The sequence below is a fragment of the Lepidochelys kempii genome, chromosome 2 (assembly GCF_965140265.1).
Source record: "Lepidochelys kempii isolate rLepKem1 chromosome 2, rLepKem1.hap2, whole genome shotgun sequence".
Taxonomy (NCBI): Eukaryota; Metazoa; Chordata; order Testudines; family Cheloniidae; genus Lepidochelys; species Lepidochelys kempii.
Genome location: NC_133257.1, coordinates 39,842,277 through 39,863,389, shown reverse-complemented (window position 1 = coordinate 39,863,389; position 21,113 = coordinate 39,842,277). Strand labels below are relative to the sequence as shown.

Below are 21,113 nucleotides of genomic sequence, written 5' to 3'. Positions count from 1 at the left end.
CATCTGCAGACAGTGGCCCCAATAGTCTGTAGACCGGAGTGACCGTAGACATTTGCAGTACAAATGAAGTCATTCCACTTTATGCTTAATATACAATGTTGGCATTTTGTGTGGAAAGCCTCCAGCTTTGCCCAACCTGAGTGGCAAATTGTCCATGTTTCACAACAGTAAGGAGAGGGTATAGCTCAAATAGATCCGTAACTTGGTTGTCGTACTGAGATGATGTTGATTCCATATTCATTATAAGTGACCCATGCCAAATGCTGGGATGCCAATCCGATGGAGAACCTCTGTGTCAGAGTTGGAGGAACTGGTGAGTATAGAACACAAATAGCAAAAGCTGGAGACTGCATCAACTGTTTCATTATTCAAAGAGATTGGAGTCGTGAGTGGACCTGGTCCTAGATTTTGCACTTTGTCTTTGACCACGAGACAGGGAGACTAACCTTAGCCAACTCCTCCTCCATTTGTTGGAGTGCCTTGTGAAACCTGTCAGGGCTCTGTATTAGAAGAACAATGTCATCAGCATAGTCAAGGTCTAAGAGTGAGAGATCACTGATCTTAATGCCTATGGACCTGACAGAATGCTGCATTATGAAACCCATTGCCCAATGAAAGAGTGCAGGGGCCAAGACAAAGCCCTGCCTGACACCAGATACTGATTTAAAAGGGCTGACATCCAATTCCCCAGACGTACACGGGCAGTGGTTCCATTATGCAGCTCTCTAATCAAGCCCAGAGAAGTGATTGGATCACCTACACCCTTTAAGGCTTTCCATAGCACGATTTGGTCAACTGAATCAAATGCAGCCTTAAGTTCAACATACGCTACGTGCAGAGGCTTCTTGAACTCATGGTATATCTCTGACAAGAAGCGGAAGGCGAAAATGGTGTCTAATGTGGACCTGTTCCTTGTAAAGCCTGACTGTTGGAGGCGACGCTTCTGATGTAGCAGGGGCTCCAAACATGCTAGCAGAACATGCGCAAACACCTTCCCTGACACGGACAACAAGGTGATCGGCCTGTAGCTCTTACATTCACTGCGTGGTCCCTTGCCCTTATAAAGTGAGATCACAATACCATCCTTCTAGACAGTTGGCAGGGTTCCAGTTCTCCGCACCAGACAAAAGATGGCCAGCATTGATTCTGCTACAGGGTCAGTAGCTCATTTTAGCAGCTCTACGGGGAGGTGATCAGCATTGGCTGTGCGTCCGTTTTTCAGTTTGCAGATGGTGCACATCACTTCATCCAATGTTGGTGCGTCAGTACAAGTGTCTGGGTCTGGAACTACAGTGACTGCCAAATAGTCCTGCTCTGAACAAGCGACAGCTGGAGGAGTGGTTCAGGACGCCATGATTATGTTCCACCCAGCATGACAGGATGTCGTCATCCAATGGGTCTCTGCTCTGACAAATCTCCTATAGTTTGTGAGAATACAGTGCGTCTCTTGCCTCTGCCTTCCCACTCCAACTGCTCACCCCCAGCCCATATTTCCCTGTTTCCTCGCCCCCCCACCCCGTTCTCCACAGTGAAGCTGAATGGTGCTTTCAAGAAACCAAAACAGGGATGAATAGAAACATGAAAGGAACCAAGGTAACACCAAGGGGGTTAGTTGTGGGGGCCTGAGATTCGGTGGATCATCCAGGGAGGGAAACTCATAGCCTCTACACCAAAGTATCTGTATTTGAAGGGCCCACTGATGCTGCTGCTTTGGCTCCCTGGTCCACCAAAGCAGCTGTATTGTGGGTATCCCTTGATCTGCTATTGTCTCAGCACAGAGACACTGGACTCCATGCACCCAACTCCCATCAGCATACATCTCTGGACCCCTTTGTCCCTCCATATGTGCTCTCACATCCTTTCTCCCAAGCCATGTGCGGACCTGATCCTAGATTTTGCAGCTCTTTCAGGTAATGTGTAAGAAGATCTATAGGGGGTGTCCTTCAAGTGTCCTATGTTTGTACAGAGTCACTGGCTTTTCCCCACTGTTCTGCCCACAGAGCCTCAGTAACCCACAACCAAATATCTGTTCTCCTATAACACCCCCAACTCCCATACACCTGCATCCTGGAATACCCTTAGATCCACTCTCGGGTAGCCTCCCTCTCTCCGGCACACTTTGTGTGGTTTGCCAGGTGGAACATCTCACTGTGAGAGATCTGATTATTATTGTTATTATTACTGTTAGTAGTAGTATTTGATTTGTGTTCTGGGAGTGTCTAAAGGCCCCAATCAAGATTGGGGCCCCATTGTACTAGTCACTATACAAAAAAACATAGAAAGAAACAGTCCCTGCCACAAAGAGCTTACATTCTAAATGGACAAAGCGGACAAAGGTGGCGGTGGGGGAATATGATATAATATACAAGCAGCACAAATAACATGATGATGGTTTCAGTCAGGTTAATTTAATGATATGAGGCATGAGAAATTTGTTTTTAATTTTTGGGATGTGATTTAGTTGTGGAATTAGCTAAATAAAAATACAAAGGAGAAGGAGACATTGAAGGGAGGAAAGGGAGATAGGGAATGGGAGCGTGGAAGGCAGCTGGAGTGTGGTTGAAGTTAACGGGGTAGCCATTGGTCTGTCTCACCTCCCCCCATGTGGTTCTTTACCTGCTATTATCCTCATCAGATTTTTCAGACTGGGATTGTAGCAGGGGACAGTTAAAATGTCACAGAGAGGTGTGGGGAAAAGGAATAGTGTCTTAAATTGGAGGGGGTTTACAGTTACAGATAGGTCATGGAGGTATCTAGGAAGAGTAATTGGAGGGACCTGGATGACATCCTACCAATTCATCTCCAGTTGTCTTCCTCCTCCCCAATATCTCACAAAATCTCTGGCCCTGTTCCCCTTTTGGGAGACATAAATGAGCACTAGTATGGAGGGCACCTTCTCATATTCCCAGGTCGTTATCCCTAACTCCCCTTTCACACACATACGTGCACACACGTTCCATCTTTCCCCACCTTCCCTACCAAAGATACACACTATTAGTTACCTCATTCTGCCCCTCCCTCCAAAGTGCATACACATATTGTCTTTCTCCTGGCTTAATCTTTCCCACATACACTTTCCTGTTCTGTCCAACCACCATCGTACCCACCCAGGCACTCTTACCCATGTCCCACTACCTATCTTCCCTCCCACTCCCCAATACAGACATTCCTCCAGCCCTGCCTGCCCCATTTCCACCACAATAAACATTTCAGGTTCTCCCATTCCCTACACACACACTCACACACATTGCTTGCTCTAAGCTGTCCCCTGTCATGGCTTATGAGTTGATTAAATGTCATTCTAGTTGTAACCATCTTAGCGTTGCCAGCAGTCAAGAAATAGCTTACAAAAGAAAGATGATTTTGGAACTTGGAATTATCCTGCACACTTAATAAAATGAGTGGTTTATATCAAGTGGTTTAATCACACTTGATGTAAACCATTCATTTTATTAAGTGTGCAGGATAATTCTGAGTTCCAAAATCATCTTTTTCTTTTGTAAGCTTTTGCTTGAATGATGGCAGTGCTAAGACTGTTTCAACTAGAATGTTTTCTGCTTACTTCCAGAGTTGTTAATTTGTCAAGCCAATTTCCCCAACCACGTACAGACAGGTAGGAACCAGATAAGACAATGTCCAGAAGGGAATCGGGAACTTGGATGAAATCTGAGAAAGCACCAGGGGTTGAGATTCCATAGGCTTCTCACCTATTAAACCATAATGTAGAAAGGAAGATAAGAAAATCAAGGAAAAGGATAGACACCAAAATGCCAGATGAACAAAGTTGACCAAAATCTTTTCAGTTTATTTTCTGTTTCTATATCTGTACAGTGCATGGAAGAGTACCTAGTATGTTATACTTGTTCTTTCCCATAGTCATAGAATCATAGAAACGTAGGGTTGGAAGGGACCTCAAGAAGTCATCGAGTCCACCCCAGCACTGAGGCAAAACCAAGTAAACCTAGACCATCTCAAGTAGGTGTATGACCAACCTGTTCTTAAAAACGTCCAATGATGGGGAGTCCACAACCTACCTTGGAATCCTATTCCAGAGTTTAACTACCCTTAAATTAGATATTAGGAAAATCTTTCTAATTATAAATCTCCCTTGCTGCTGATTAAACCCATTACTTCTTATCCTCCCTTCAGTGGACATGGAGAACAACTGATCACCATCCTCTTTATGCAGGCCCTAATGTATTTCCACATAGGTCAGGTTTTCTAAACCTTCTATCATTTTTGTGGCTCTCCTCTGAGTTCTTTCCAGTTTGTCCATGGGTTAGACAAACACCTCTTTGGAATGGTCTAGATAATACTTAATCCTGCCTCAATGCTGGGAACTGGGCTAGATGACCTATCAAAGTCCCTTCCAGTCTTCCACTTTTATGATTTCTTTGATCTTTCTGGAAATGTGGCACTCAGAATAAGACACAATACTGCAGCTGAGGCTCACCAGAGATGACTAGAGTGGGACAGTTACCACCTTTGTCTTACGTATGACACTCCTGTTAATACACCCCAGAATGATATTAGCTTTTTCACAACTGCATCATATTGTTGGCTCATATTCAATTTGTGATCCTCTATAGCCCCTGTATCCTTTTCAGCAGTGCTACCACATAACTAGTTATTCCTCATTTTGTAGTTTTTCTTTGATTTTCCCTTCCTAAGTACAGCCCTTGTCTTTATTGAATTTCATCTTGTTGAATTCAAACCAATGCTCCAGTTTGTCAAGGTCATTTTGAATTCTAATCCTGTCCTCAAAAATGCTAGCAACTTCTCCTAGCTTGGCGTTATCTGCAAATTTTATAAGTATACTCTTCACTCCATTATCCAAGTCATTAAAGAAAATATAGAATAGTACCAGACCCAAAACTGACCCCTGCAGCCCTATTAGAAACGCCCTTCCAGGTTGACAGCAAACCATTAATAACTACTCTTGGAGTATGGTCTTTCAATCAGTTGTGGACCCACCTGATAGTAATTTCAACTATATTTCCCTAGTTTACTTATGAGAATATCATGTGGGACTATATCTAAAGCCTCATTAAAATCAAGATGTATAGTGCCTATTGCTTCCCCCTATCAAATAGGCCAGTAACCCAGTAAAGAAGGAAATTAGGCTGGTTTGGCATGATTTGTTTTCGACAAATCCATGCTGACTATTCCTTATGACCCTCTAGGTGCTTACAAATTGATTGGTTAATAATTTGTCCCAGTATCTTTCCGATATCAAAGTTAGACTGGCTGGTCTATAGTTCCCCAGACCCTCCTCATTTTAAAGATATGCACTATCTCACATCCTCTGAGAGTTCATCCTTCTTCTATGAGTTCTCAAAGATTGCTAACAGTTCTGAGATTGCTTCAGTTAGTTCTTTAAGAACCCTAGTATGAATTTCATCAGGTCCTGCCAGCTTGAATGCATCTAACTTATCTAAATATTTTAACCTGTTCTTTACCTATTTTGGCCTGTGTTCCTTCCCTCTTTTTGATAATATTAATTTTGTGAAGTATTTGGTCACAATTTACCTACATAGTAAAGACTGAAGCAAAATAGGCATTAAACACTTCAGCCTTCTTGATTTTGTCTGTTATTAGCTCTTCTTCCCTGCTAATTACAGTCCCTACACTTTTCTTCATCTTTCTTGGGCTCCTAATGTATTTTCTAAAATCTTTTCTTGTTGCTTGTTATGTCCCTTGCTAAGTGTAACTCATTTTGTGCCTTAGCCCTTTGATTTTATCCCTATATGCTTGTGCTCTTTTTTTGTACTCAGACTTAGCAATTTGTCCATATTTTCCCCTTTTTGTAGACTTTCTTTCTGATTTTCAGATCATTAAAGAGTTCACTATTCTTCCTATTTTTCCTTCACATCGAGATAGTTTGCAGTTGTGCCTTTAATATTGGGAAACTGCCAACTGTCTTGATCTCCTTTCTCTCTTAGTTTTTCTTCCCATGGGACCTTATCTACCCATTCTCTGAGTCAATTAAAGTCTGCTTTTTTGAAGTCCATTTTCCTTATTCCACTAAACTTATTCCTTCCTTTTCTTAGAATCATTGAATCTATAATTTCATTATCACTTTCACCCAAATTGCCTGATACCTTTCCCGGTCGTGGGGGAGGGATAGCTCAGTGGTTTGAGCATTGGCCTGCTAAACCCAGGGTTGTGAGTTCAATCCTTGAGGGGGCCATTTAGGGATCTGGGGCAAAAACTGGGGATTGGTCCTGTTTTGAGCAGGGGGTTGGACTAGATGACCTCCTGAGGTCCCTTCCAGCCCTGATATTCTATGATTCACATTTGCTGCCTGTTGGTCACAATCAAGTCTAAAATAGCTGTCCCACACTCACTTTCTCCACTTTCTGAAACAAAAAGTTGAGCACAATATTCTAAGAATGTATTGAAAGTGTTGTACTTTGCTGTATTACTTTTGCTGAAAATGTCTGGGTAGTTAAAATCCCCCATTACTATCAGATCATGTGTTTTGGATATTTCTGTCATTTGTTCTAAAAATGCCTCATCCACCTCCTTTTCCTGATTTTAGTAGATCCCTACCATAACATCATTTCTATTTGTTACCCCTTTTATCTTTACCCAGAGACTTTCAACTGATCAGCCTCTCATATCCTTCTGGATCTCACAACAAGTGTGTGTACTCTTGATGTATAATGCAAAATCTTCTCCCTTTTTATCCTAAGTGTCCTTCCTGAACAGGCTATACCCCTCTGTACCCGTATTCCGGTCATTAAACTTATGCCACCAAATCTCTGTGATGCCAGTTAAGTCATAATTTAGTTTATGTACTAATATGTCCAGTTCTTCCCCACACTCTGCATTTGTGTACAGACGTCTAAGATTGCGCAGATTCCCCCACTAATTTCCTCCTTATCGCTCCTCTGACCCAATTATAATTTTCCATGTCCCCATCAACATCTAATCCTCTGTTAAGATTGTCATTTTTTGTGCTTACCTGTGGGCTTTTGTCACCTGCTCCCTTTGAACCTAATTTAAAGCCCTCCTCACTAGGTTGGCTAATTAATGTGTGAAGATGGCTTTCCCCTCCTTGTTCAGGTGGATCCCATCTCTTCCCATAAGACCTTCCCATAACAGCATCCTATTGTTGAGGACGTCAAAGCCCTTCCATTGACACCATCTGCACAGCCATGCGTTCATCTTCAGGAAGAACTTGTCGCTGACTGGGCCCCAACCGTCAATGGACAAGAACACAATCTGCACCTCTAACTCCTTCGCTCTTGCTCCCAGACCCCTGTAGTTGGTGCTGATCTGCTTATGGTCATACCTAGCAATATCATTAGTGTCCATGTGGATGAGCAGCATGGAGTAGTAGTTAGAGGGATGGATGAGTCTCAGCAATCTTTCTGTATTGTCTCAGACACAGGTTCTAGGCATGCAGCACACCTCCTGGAACATCCTGTGAGGTCAGCAGATGGGATGTCTCTGTCCCCCTTTGAAAGGTGTCTGCAAGCATTGCAGTGCAGTTTGGATGGCATGAATGCAATTTCGTCAGCAATTTGTATGTCTTCAATATATGAATCAACCATTTCTATATATGCATCTCGCCAGTGTGGGTCCAAATAGTATAAGGAAAACTTTCCAATTATAACAACATTATTCTTGGGTTCCTGAGTGAAACACACATGACACGAGAGTGTATGTTCACCGTACACTTTTGCTCTTTCATGAAAACTGATTATTTTATTTGGTGTGCTCTTCAGCCATCGATCATCAATAATGGGTTAAGAGGTTTTGATAGCTGAACTTGGCAATTTTTAGAAACACAACTTTTCATTCCACACAGTGCCTGGATATTATTTGTTACAGGTGGTTTTTCTGGACACGCCCAGTACAGATATCTGACTTTTCTCCACTTATTTCAGTTAGGCAGTAGGTACTCATCAGGAGATTCTTCCTGATAAGCCACCATGGGAGGGGTTATCATTTTGACCTTGATAGAATATTTTCAGGTGCCTACATTTAGAACTGACTTAAATCTTAAACTGTCATCCATTTTTACAAGTTAGATTGAAGAAGGAAGCAAGTTTCAGCATGTACAGTGGAATGATAATAAATAAATACTCTATATTGCCTTATGTGGCACCACAGATTATATTTTTCCTATGATTTTATAAGAACCCTTCCAACAGCACTGAATTTTTCATGGGCCTTTCTGTTTGTGGATGTAGATAAAGTAAAATACCTTTGTCACCTGTCTGGTATTCCTTAGGTTAGGATTTCCTGGTGTAATTAGCTTTGCCTCCCTTTCCTGACTTTTGTACGTTTTACTGGGACAAGGAAAAACCTGCCACCAAATATTGCTTTAACTGAGAAATGTACTGCTTAATGCTTAAAGGTTCAAATTTCAGTGTTTGCCTGATATGAATGTGATAAGATAATTGTATTCTTCTCTGTTTGATACATTCAAAAGTCATAAAACATGTTTGGTGTGGATTGAACAGCCCAAAGATCTAAGGGATGGTTGTGTAAAATTTTTGCATCATCTGCTTGTTTGCCCCATCTCAATGTCCAGATGACTATGGATTATATGCAATGTATAACTTTACATTAATTAAATGTAATTAATTTCCATTTAATTCCCAGTTTTTTTACACACATCTCCTGGTTTATCTGGCTCTGTACTCTAAGGTTTAGGTCTCTGTTTGAAAACCTGATTCATCAATACAAAAGCTTTGGTGTGAGCTATGTCATTTCCCATGGGAAGACATTTTACCTATTTAGAAAACAGATGGGTAACTATAGCCATTTCCTTAATCCCTCTCTTGATCTGTAAAATGGGCCTAAAAAGTAAAATTGTAAGTCTGACCACTGAAAAATAAACTTCTCTGGACTTTAGAGAACCTCTGAAATTTGCTTTGGTGGATTATAATGTACAGAAAGCGAGACCCTTTCACATAGTGATTTACAAAGTTAAAATGCATGGGCCAATATGCTATTTGCTTCCACGACTGATAGGTAACTGCGATTTCTGGATTACTTCTACATAAACCATCAAGCCATTTTAGACTTGATTCTGACTCACGGAGGAATTGGTTGCAGTTCTCAAGACTGAAGGCAATTTGGGTGAAAGTGATCATGAAATTATAGCTTTCGTGGTTCTAAGGAAAAGAAGATGTGAGAGCAGCAGAAAAAGGAAAAAATACTTCAAAAAGGCAGGTGTTAGTGACCTCAGAGAATGGGTAGGTAATGTTCCATAGGAAGAAAATCAAAGGGAGAAAGAAGTTCAAGAGAGCTACCCATCCTGGTATTTGTCCATCATATTGATGTAAACCAGCAGTCCTTTAAAAAGATTGAACCATTGTTTTGCCTTATGATTTATAATTTCTTTGTTATCCTTGCAGTCTTTCTGATTTGGAAATAAAGTATTTGTAGAGTGGTTTATATGCCTGTAAAGCTTAGAAATGACTTTGTTCTTGTAGTTTCGGCTTCACTAGGTCTGAGTCTGGCCAAAACTCTAGCCAAAGTAATAATACCTTTGCCTTTGTCAGTTGTGCCTGAAGAAGTGGTGTCAGGGTAATCTGATTTGCAGCATAAGAAAACTCTTGTAGTAATTCCTATGTTTGCAGTATTTATGCTATTTACAATTGATTTAGCTATAGAAAATCCCTGTGGAAGTCTACTGTCATTGCCAATGTGATCACATCCAACTGAATGAGAATTACTGCTTTATTCTAGTAAGTAGTTGGGTTACATTAAAAACCCCCACCTCTGATGAATTGCTGCAATCAGGCTTTTGTTTCAAACTTACTTTGGAGTCCTGGAACCCCAGTGTTCCTCCAGATGGCAAGGTAAAACAAGAAGTTGTTTTGATTAGACTTAGAATCTGCAAGTGAAACATAATCAGTAACAACTAACCTTTAAATCATTTGCTGCACATGTCCACATTTTGATTTTGTAACACTGCAGATTACATTTCTGAGATTTCTCTAATTTACAAAAGGAAAGATAGAATGCCCAGAGATATGATTCCACTCTATGTCAAAACACTCACTAGATGCTTTCCCCACAAATGGAACAGAGTCATGCCATGTTGGTGTTATTCCTATACCAGTTTCACTCTGTGCCAAGATGGTAATAGTTTTAGGGGTGTTTTTCTGTAGCAAAACAAAAGCAATTGTTCCAGAAAAGTCAAGGAAATTTGCAACACTTCCTAGTTTTAGTCCAAACTGAACAACATTTTTATTTGGTGTAAAGTGCCCTTTGGTGATATTTGGAGTCTATCTGTTTTACTACAGTTCTCAAAGAAAAGCATTAATTGGGATTTGGAGTCCTCACTTTGCAACCTTCACTTCTTAGGGAGTGAGCTAATAGAGACACCTACGAGCCACTCATGTAAGGCCTCTAAGAAAAGGTTTGTGAGTCCTCATAGCAAACTCCAATTGAGCTGAAAACAATCCCCAGCTCAGTCTGCATCATCAGTACCAACGACACTGAACCCATCTAAATCTGGTTCCAAAGGCACGTGCGGTACCAAACTGACAGGGCAAGTCGGAATGCCTAAAGACCCGATGAGCGCAGGCAAAGAAGCATTGGTTCCTCAGGGGTGTAAGATCCACCCTGGCGAAGGCTCCCTTGGTACTGTCATGAACATCAGTACCGATGACAATATGTCAGGTACCGATACACCCTGCTATCAGGTCTCTGTGTCAGACACTGTCAGTATAAATCTCTTGGCACCAACAGCCTCCGCTGGTACTGACGCCCTCTGCACTGACAGATTTCCAGTGTGCGACGGATCTTTCTGTGTCCGACACATTGGACTCTCCTTTCCACGGTGCTGGGGCCATGGTACTGAGTTCACCCAGCGCCCTTGGCTCACCAATGACCTCCTGCCATGCACCCCCCTTTTTGTCGTCGGAATCAGAAAGTGAGCAAAAGGACCTAGCTTCCCAACACTCTTCTCACCTGCCATACGGAGCCCAGTTTCACTATGGACAGTGGGCATACCACCCCCCTGACCCACAGCCTCCCTGGTTTGGGCAACCATGGTACCAACCACCAGGCCCCTTCCCATCATAATGGCCATACTGGGACCCTGGCAGGCCCAAAGGCAACAGGCCTCCATCACTGCTAGTATGGCCTGCCAACAGCTGAGGAAGTGCCCTCCTTCAGCCGCTGCCTCAAGGGCCTCTGATCTCCCTGAGCAGCAAGGGAAGTGGAAGAGATAGTCACTCCTCCAGCCCACTTCTCATCATCATCACCAGATGAGACAGTGATGCCCTCTCTGCCATCTATGGCGGATGACTTTAAACTGTTCCAGGACTTGGTACAGAGGGTGGCAGACGCATTCCAAATGCATTTACAAGAGGTGTCTGAGTTGCGCCACAAGGTGGTGGACATTCTACATTCCTCTGTCTCCTCCAGAGAGGCCCTCCCTATTAATGAGGTTCTACTGGACCCCACCAAGGTGAGTCCGACCAACTTGTAAGAAGGCAGACAAGAAATATTATGTGCCAGAAAAGGACGCGGAATTCCTGTTCCTATACATGCCTCCCAATTCAATCACTGTATACGCAGTTAACTCTAAAGGCTACCAACACCACTTTAAGTCCACCCCTTATGACCAGAACTGCAAGCGCCTAGACCTGTTTCACAGGAAGGTCTACTCCTTGTCCATTTTTCAATTCAGAGTGGTGAACTATTAAGCCTAGTGGCCTATGTGAAGCTTAGTTCTTTTATTGAACAGCCCTCCGATTCTCACAAGGACCGATTTTAAAGCCTTGGTTAAAGTGGGCCATCTGGTAACAAAAACATCTCCCCAGTTTGCACTTGATGCAACTGACACGGTGGCACATTCTATTTCAACTGCCACTGTGATGAGGTGGGCCTTGTGGCTTCATCTCTCTGGCTTCCCCAAGGAGGTCCAAATGATGGTGGAGGACTTCCCCTTTGAGGGGACTAAATTATTTACTGAAAAGACTAATCCCTCCCTCTGCACGTTAGAAGATTCGAAGGCCACTCTTCAATCCCTCGGGATCTATACACCTGGATACAAAAGAAAGTACAGCCCTCAGCCACCATTCAAGCTTCGCTCACAGTACTCATCTCAATATCCATCTCAATATACACAGAGATCAAATGAACCTTAGAGGAAGAAGCCCAGGTTCTCCAGACAAAAGATGTCAGGATCTTAGGAAATTTCCTCTCAGCTCTCCTCCTCGAAGAGACAGTTTTGATGGATTGGTTGAGGTGCCCATAGAACACTCTCCTCATTTCATGCTGGAAGCCACACTGATTCCATCAGAGATCGTCTTCACCCCATTCTGCAGCACCTGATAACAGATAACCTCCAACTAATGGGTGGTGGATATCATCCAAGTTGGCTACTCCATCCTTTTCTCCCCCACCCCAATACCCTCTTCAGGGACCCTTCTTACAAGAGTTTGCTACGTCAGGAGATAGACCACCTCCTCAGCGTAGGAGCCATAGAGCCAGTGCCTGCACATGTAGGGGGCAGAGGCTTCTAAATTAGGGATCTAAATTAGCTGTTACCAGTCAAGAAAGAGATCTTGGAGTCATTGTGGATAGTTCTTTGAAAACATCCACTCAGTGTGTAGCGGCAGTCAAATAAGCTAACAATGTTGGGAACATTAAGAAAGGAATAGATAATAAGACAGAAAATATCATATTTCCTCTGTATCAATCCATGGTACGCCCACATCTTGAATACCGCGTTCAGATATGTTTGCCCCATCTCAAAAAAGATATATTGGAATTGGAAAGTTTCAGAAACGGGCAACAAAAATTATTAGGGGTATGGAATGTTTTCCGTATGAGGAGAGATTAATAAGATTGGGAGTTTTCAGCTTGGAAAAGAGACAACTAAGGGGGAATATGACAGAGGTCTATAAAATCATGACTGGTGTAGAGAAAGTAAATAAGGAAGTGCTATTTACTCCTTCTCATAACACACGAACTAGGGGTCACCAAATGGAATTAATAGGCAGCAGATTTAAAACAAGTATTTAAAAACAAGTAGAAGTATTTCTCCACACAACACGCAATCAACCTCTGGAACTCTTTGCCAGAGGATGTTGTGAAGGCCAAGAATTCTCAAAGAAATTTGCACAGTTCTAGTTGTTTTTAATTTCTTGTTGGTGCCAGGCAAACATATTTTCTGGCCAATCCGGTTACATAAAATCTTTTTAAAACTGTAAAATTCTTTTTCACTGATCTGAGTGGCTTCCAAATTTAATGCCAATTTTGAATTGAGACATTTATAGGCATAGGATATCCAATTCCTATCCAGACTATGAAATCATAAAGACATCATGCAATAGTGTCTGCAGCGTTGCCAGCATCAAGCATTTAAAAATAATGAGGTAGGCCCAAAAACATCATGAGATTACAAAAAAATTGTAAAAAGAAAAGGGGTACTTGTGGCACCTTAGAGACTAACAAATTTATTTGAGCATAAGCTTTCGTGAGCTACAGCTCACTTCGTCGGATGCATTCAGTGGAAAATACAGTGTGGAGATTTATATAGATAGAGAACATGAAACAATGGGTGTTACCATACACACTGTAATGAGAGTGATCACTTAAGGTGAAAAGAAAAGAACTAACACGGCTGCTACTTTGAAACCTGTCACTTAAGGTGCGCTATTACCAGCAGGAGAGCGGTGGGTGGGAAAATCTTTTGTAGTGATAATCAAAGTGGGCCATTTCCAGCAGTTGACAAGAATGTCTGAGGAACAGTGGGGGGCCGGAGGGAAATAAACATGGAGAAATAGTTTTAATAGTTTTCTGTAATGACACATCCACTCCTAGTCTTTATTCAAGCCTAAATTAATTGTATCCAGTTTGCAAATTAATTCCAATTCAGCAGTCTCTCATTGGAGTCTGTTTTTGAAGTTTTTTTGTTGAAGAATTGCAACTTTTAGGTCTGTAATCGAGTGACCAAAGAGATTGAAGTGTTCTCCGACTGGTTTTTGAATGTTATAATTCTTGATGTCTGATTTGTGTCCATTTATTCTTTTACATAGAGACTGTCCAGTTTGACCAATGTACATGGTCGAGGGGCATTGCTGGCACATGATGGCATATATCACACTGGTAGATGTGCAGGTGAACGAGCCTCTGATAGTGTGGCTGATGTGATTAGGCCCTATGATGGTGTCCCCTGAATAGATATGTGGACACAGTTGGCAACGGGCTTTGTTGCAAGGATAGGTTCCTGGGTTAGTGGTTCTGTTGCGTGGTGTGTGGTTGCTGGTGAGTTTTTGCTTCAGGTTGGGGGCTGTCTGTAAGCAAGGACTGACCTGTCTCCCAAGATCTGTGAGAGTGATGGGTCATCCTTCAGGATAGGTTGTAGATCCTTGATGATGCATTGGAGAGGTTTTAGCTGGCAGCTGAAGGTGATGGCTAGTGATGTTCTGTTATTTTCTTTGTTGGCCCTGTCCTGTAGTAGGTGACTTCTGGGTACTCTTCTGGCTTTGTCAATCTGTTTCTTCACTTCAGCAGGTGGGTATTGTAGTTGTAAGAATGCTTGATAGAGATCTTGTAGGTGTTTGTCTCTGTCTGAGGGGTGGGAGCTAATGCGGTTGTATCGTGGAGCTTGGCTCTAGACAATGGATCGTGTGGTGTGGTCTGGATGAAAGCTGGAGGCATGTAGGTAGGAATAGCGGTCAGTAGGTTTCCGGTATAGGGTGGTGTTTATGTGACCATCACTTATTAGCACCATAGTGTCCAGGAAGTGGATCTCTTGTGTGGACTGGTCCAGGCTGAGGTTGATGGTGGGATGAAGATGTCATTAATGTAGCGCAAATAGAGTAGGGGCATTAGGGGACGAGAGCTGAGGAAGCATTGTTCTAAGTCAGCCATAAAAATATTGGCATACTGTGGGGCCATGCGGGTACCCATAGCAGTGCCGTTGATTCTGGATGGACTCCGCCTGAAGGTCAAGACTGGACTTCTACATAGAGTGCTTCCGCCGACGTGCACGGGCTGAAATTGTGGAAAAGCAGCGTCATTTGCCCCATAACATCAGCCGTGCAGAACATGATGCCATCCACAGCCTCAGAAACAACTCTGACACCATAATCAAAAAGGCTGACAAAGGAGGTGCTGTCGTCATCATAAATAGGTCGGAATATGAACAAGAGGCTACTAGGTTGTTCTCCAACACCACTTTCTACAAGCCATTACCCTCTGATCCCACTGAGGGTTACCAAAAGAAACTACACCATTTGCTCAAGAAACTCCCTGAAAAAGCACAGGAACAAATCCTCACAGACACACCCCTGGAACCCCGACCTAGGGTATTCTATCTGCAACCCAAGATCCATAAACCTGGAAATCCTGGACACCCCATCATCTCAGGCATTGGCACCCTGACAGCAGGATTGTCTGGCTATGTAGACTCCCTCCTCAGGCCCTATGCTGCCAGCACTCCCCGCTATCTTCGAGACACCACTTACTTCATGAGGAAACTACAATCTATCGGTGATCTTCCTGAAAACACCATCCTGGCATTTGCCCTCAGACAGAGACAAACACCTACAAGATCTCTGTCAAGCATTCTTACAACTACAATACCCACCTGCTGAAGTGAAGAAACAGATTGACAAAGCCAGAAGAGTACCCAGAAGTCACCTACTACAGGACAGGGCCAACAAAGAAAATAACAGAACGTCACTAGCCATCACCTTCAGCCGCCAGCTAAAACCTCTCCAACGCATCATCAATGATCTACAACCTATCCTGAAGGATGACCCATCACTCCTGGGAGACAGGCCAGTCCTTGCTTACAGACAGCCCCCCAACCTGAAGCAAATACTCACCAGCAACCGCACACCACACAACAGAACCACTAACCCAGGAACCTATCCGTTGCCAACTGTGTCCACATATCTATTCAGGGGACACCATCATAGGGCCTAATCACATCAGCCACACTATCAGAGGCTCGTTCACCTGCACATCTACCAGTGTGATATATACCATCATGTGCCAGCAATGCCCCTCGGCCATGTACATTGGTCAAACTGGACAGTCTCTATGTAAAAGAATAAATGGACACAAATCAGACGTCAAGAATTATAACATTCAAAAACCAGTCGGAGAACACTTCAATCTCTTTGGTCACTCGATTACAGACCTAAAAGTTGCAATTCTTCAACAAAAAAAACTTCAAAAACAGACTCCAATGAGAGACTGCTGAATTGGAATTAATTTGCAAACTGGATACAATTAATTTAGGCTTGAATAAAGACTGGGAGTGGATGTGTCATTACACAAAGTAAAACTATTTCCACCTAACCCCTCACTGTTCTGCAGACATTCTTGTCAACCACTGTATTTTCCACTGAATGCATCCGATGAAGTGAGCTGTAGCTCATGAAAGCTTATGCTCAAATAAGTGTGTTAGTCTCTGAAGTGCCACAAGTACTCCTTTTCTTTTTGCAAATACAGACTAACACCGCTGCTACTCTGAAACCTGTCAAAAAATTGTGGTTCTTTTAATTTCCCTTTTGGTTTTTCTGCCTTTAAAATACACGTAAGTCACATTTTCAAACCTTTCTCCACAACCATATGAGACAGGGTGCTATTTGTAGCACCCTGGTGACTGAGGTTGCTGCAGCACTGGGAAGACTGCAGACTAAATTGAAGTCCATTAACCAGTTTCTGTTGGGGATTACAGAGACTTGTGTGGCAATTGCTGGATTAATGAAGGAATTGGCTCTGTGGTTGGGAGGATAAATTGGTGAAGAATTGAGAAGTAAAGAGAAGGGCTCAGAGAGTGAACTGTGGGTAGGAGAGAAAGCTGTGTGAACATACTCATCCTGCTATATACTTGTGATTCCATCTGTTATGCTTTGAAACTGAAAATTAAAAAGCACATATGGTGAAAGGGAAACAGTCTGCATGTGTTTGTGGCTAAGAGACCACAAGAACAGGCTAGGCAGCTACTCACAGGGTAGGTGAAGGGACAGCCTGTGACACCATAAAAGTTGGAAACTAACTTTATTTTAATGACAGCTCTGAGTATCTTATATGATCAGTTGACTTCAGAAGCTGAGGCCTTAAGAAAAGCACCAAATATTGCAAGAATTGGAAACACTGTGTCTGTTTTGGTCTCAGATTCACTGGCAAAACTGACAGCTATCTCTTGTTCACAGTGAGAACTTGATGCTTGTTAAAAAACAACAGCAGCAAACATGCACACACACACACACACAACTGGGAAGAGAAAGATTTGTCCCACTATTTTCTGTGCTGTCTGGTTACATCTGCATCTAGCTGAGATTTTACAATGCATTTTGAAATGGAAGTCTCTGCACTTTCACGTGTTAAAATTAATGGCAATGGATTTTTCAAGCAAGTTTGCAAAAAGCTTTTCCTCTTAGTCAGGTTTCCAAACTGGTGGATCAAGAGGGGCAGGTCCCTCATGTGGAGAGGGGTATAGAAGTAAGGAAAAGAACAGGGGGATTAGTCTGAGGCTCATCAGAACTGCTGTTTGGAGAAGCAACACTCCTGTCTGAATCTAGGAATTGATTTTAGTGGAGCACGTGAATATTAGGATACTCCTCCAAAATCTCATAGGGAGAGAGTAGGTTCTTGGCCTATGTCCTATGCTCCATATAGAAGGGGGAAATAGTATGGGTCAGTCTAGAACAGAAGCTCCCCTCTGTCTGATCAACCATCATCCAAACAGGTTTTTCAGTGTGGCTTTCATTTGTTTTGCTCTTTCTCAGAGAGCACGCATCTTTGTGCCCTTGTCTGTCAAGCCGTTACAGTTTTAGGGAAGGAACAGAGTTTGCTGATGCAACAGAAGATAAATACTTCCCAGAGGTGAGCACTTTTATCATAAGGACAGACCAAACAAGAAACTCGTTATGCTCTCAGCCAGCATTTTGAGGAGCAAATACAAAACAAAACAAGTATATTCTTACTGCCTTTGTTTGATATTAGGGAGATAACCCATGCCATGGGGAAAAAAAAGGAGAAAACTCTTACTTAACACTTCTGTCCTCCATAACCATCAAAGTAGTGCTGGTTACGAGTTAATTAGATAGTCTGTGCACCCTTCCACAGTAATAAAACTGTTAGTGGTCTGTCCAATGCTTTAAGGCTTTAACTCCTTCATAATCACACATGGTTGTTAGTATTATCTGTTTGTACTGTTGTAGATTCTAGAAGCCACAGTCAAGGATCCCATATTGTGCCAGACATTATATATACATGTTACAAAAAGACAAATGAAATCACTTAAATGTGCAAGAATATTGCAGGTAACAAGTTTTCTTCATGAGCGATGGAAATATTAATAGGGCGGCAACCAGAGAAGAGGAAGGAAAAGGCGGGGGGGGGGGGGGATAGGCTCTTGTACTGTCAGATATGGATGGATTTTTGTGATGTTAGTTGAAGCTGAATATTTCCTTAGGCAGACAAAGTCCCATGCTCCATTGAAGATAAGGCTGGAAGGTGATCAGAGGTGAGGTCTAGTTTGTTGGTTGAAATTTCCTCTTCTTTCTTGTTGGCAGGAACCAGCTAAGAAAGCATCAGCCAAGCAGGCAAAGACATTAAGGGATGTTGTTAAACCTAAAAAAACACATGGCCTGACATCCAATAAGTTTTGTACCGATAAACCCACAGCTTAAAAAAAAATTTTAAGAAAAGCAAAGGAGAGAATAGGCATTGAAATTCCAGTGAAATAAAATCAACCACAAGCTGAGGAAATACATGCAATTTTTATAACTGTATAGTCAATGGAAAGCTACCCAGTTTGTTATGGCATTTATTTCCAGTAGTGTTTTAACCCAAACAATCTTATCTTGTAAACCAGGGGTTCTCAAATTCGGGGTTGGGGCCCCTCAGGGGGTCATGAGGTTATTACATGGGGGGTCATGACCTGTCAGCCTCCACCCCAAACACCACTTTGCCTCCATAATTTATAATGGTGTTAAATATATTTAAAAGTGTTTTTAATTTATAAGGGGGGGTTGCACTCTGAGGTTTGCTATGTGAAAGGGGTCACCAGTACAAAAGTTTGAGAACCACTACTGTAGACAAATCATCTTTGAACACAGTCTCAGAAGTTATCAACAGTCCTCAAAACAAGGTTCTCCACATTAATTGTTTTCTCTTTAGCATGACTTTGAGTTAAGAATTTTTGGCTTTTCTAAAAGTTCCAGGATAAAAGTCTAGAGTGCAATGGTCTTAATCTATAGATTGGTCATGTCAGTTGGACACATTTGCTGACATTGTCCACAAATGTCACTGCGTCTGCCACTCTGACCAGCTTTGTGGTCTTCCCCATGGCAGCAGTGCAAAAATACTGATATATTCAAGTTACTCATGGTTCTGCTTCCGTGAGTCTCCCAGTACATCTGTTATGGCAGTGTGAGGAACCATAGATGCCCAAGGCAATGCTGCCTTGGCTGCCTCATGGCAGCAGACAGAAGTGCAATGGGGGAACTCCATCTGCATGTGCATACATATTGGGATCCACTTCTTCAGCCCCCACTGCAAAGGACAGCCCCACTCTCACATCTCTTCTTCCTCTACTGCCTCATAGACCTAATCAAACCTCTCTTCCCTTCACAAAGACCAGATTTCACCCTCTATTATGCACAGATACACTATCTTTCCCACGTCCACCCCAGAGCTCCCTGTTGGCCAGCCCTGATCCACCAGGGTTTTTGTGAAGAGAAGAGGTAATGAGGCAGGCTAGCAGAGTTTGTAAAATGGAAGCAAATGCTAGAACTTAACAGTTTCATCATATAATCTGGGCAAAACTCCATTAGGTTTCCCTGAATAGGGGGACTAACTTTTATGTGTCTAATTTTGAATGTTCAAAAATGGCTTATGTCCAAGACATTATCAGAATGTGTGTGTGTGAAGTTTGGCGGTCCATAGTAGTTCAGCTAGAAGAACCTTCAGAGGGGTGATGAAAATAGAAAAATTCAAAAGGAGAGGGTGTCTTATGTATAATTTTCCCCTTGCAAATTTAACGAAGACTTTGTCCAGAAAATACATAGAAAATTCAGTTGTCCTGTGGAGAATTATTGACCCAAATTTAGAGACTAATTTCAGTCCAAAGAGATGAAAGACAGGAATATCAATTCTCTGTTAAGAGCAAATCTCAATGCACCCTTAATTATGGAGTTGTTACCAATGCTTCCATATTCTGTGGTGCTTTTGCATTTTAAAAAGTAAATATTTTTTAAAAAATTAACTGATATTTTGTCTTGAAAAAAATCCATCATATTGTATGAAGTTGTGTAGATTTGACCATGTTTCTTATAGTGTTGCTAACTAATTGAATAGTACTGGTTAATGAAGAAAGCATATATTTCTCTGAAGATAATTCTTATTGTGTAAGCGCTAGGAGCACAGGTGTTATTGTTTATTAACTGTGCTACTCAGTAGAGTGACGCAATACTAATTTAGTGCCACACTGGAAGGTGGTTTACAAACTATCAGTATATAAGCATATTATATACAGTATATGGATATGACCTGTTATAGTATTTTAAGACAGTCATGTGAGATATTTCTAAATTATTACATAATCTGGGTGGTCACTGCGCCTTTTCAGTTAGTATTTCTCTTTTTCTAGGCTGATTCTGTACAAGGTGGTGATGATTCTCCATTCTCAGACTCTATTACCTTGGAACAAACAACAAGTAACATTGGAATATCAAGTGGACGTGTTAGCTTGTGGATGCAATGGATGTTGCCAAAAATTACTATAAAGCTGTTTGCACCAGATCCTGGAAGTAAAGGCACAGGTATGGTACATAGAATTATCTATTTTAATTTAGTACTTAAGTGTGTAGTTATTTTAAGATAAAACCAATTGCTATTTAAAGCAAGTATTCATGAAATGAAAACTCTGATAGTTATAAAAAAGATGCACGTGTTTGTCCAGTGTTTTAGCATACTGCAATATGCTGTCATGCATGGGATCAGACTTCAGCATTGTCCTTTGCACCTGGATTGGCAGAGATTGGGAGCATTGCAAAGGCAATTTTGCAGCTTAGTCTTAGACCACAAAGTGATTTTTAAGTTTGAAGACAATTTGTTCACTTCTTTGGAGTTATGCAAGTATGAAAAACAGTATATTTTTTCCTCAT

General features: G+C 42.0%; 1 protein-coding gene across 10 annotated transcripts in view; it reads left to right on the top strand.

Annotated features, from left to right (window-relative positions):
• VPS13B (vacuolar protein sorting 13 homolog B) overlaps positions 1–21,113 on the top strand; it is a 921,287-nt gene that overhangs the window by 575,407 nt on the left and 324,767 nt on the right. For 8 of the 10 annotated variants that reach the window (XM_073330465.1, XM_073330462.1, XM_073330464.1 and 5 more), the window contains exon 26: positions 20,597–20,768. In XM_073330465.1, the coding sequence (XP_073186566.1) occupies positions 20,597–20,768 (172 nt within the window). Of the gene's footprint in view, positions 1–7,068; positions 7,388–8,988; positions 9,125–20,596; positions 20,769–21,113 lie in introns of those variants that run through there. The other 2 variants (XM_073330470.1, XM_073330471.1) reach the window with 2 other exon arrangements.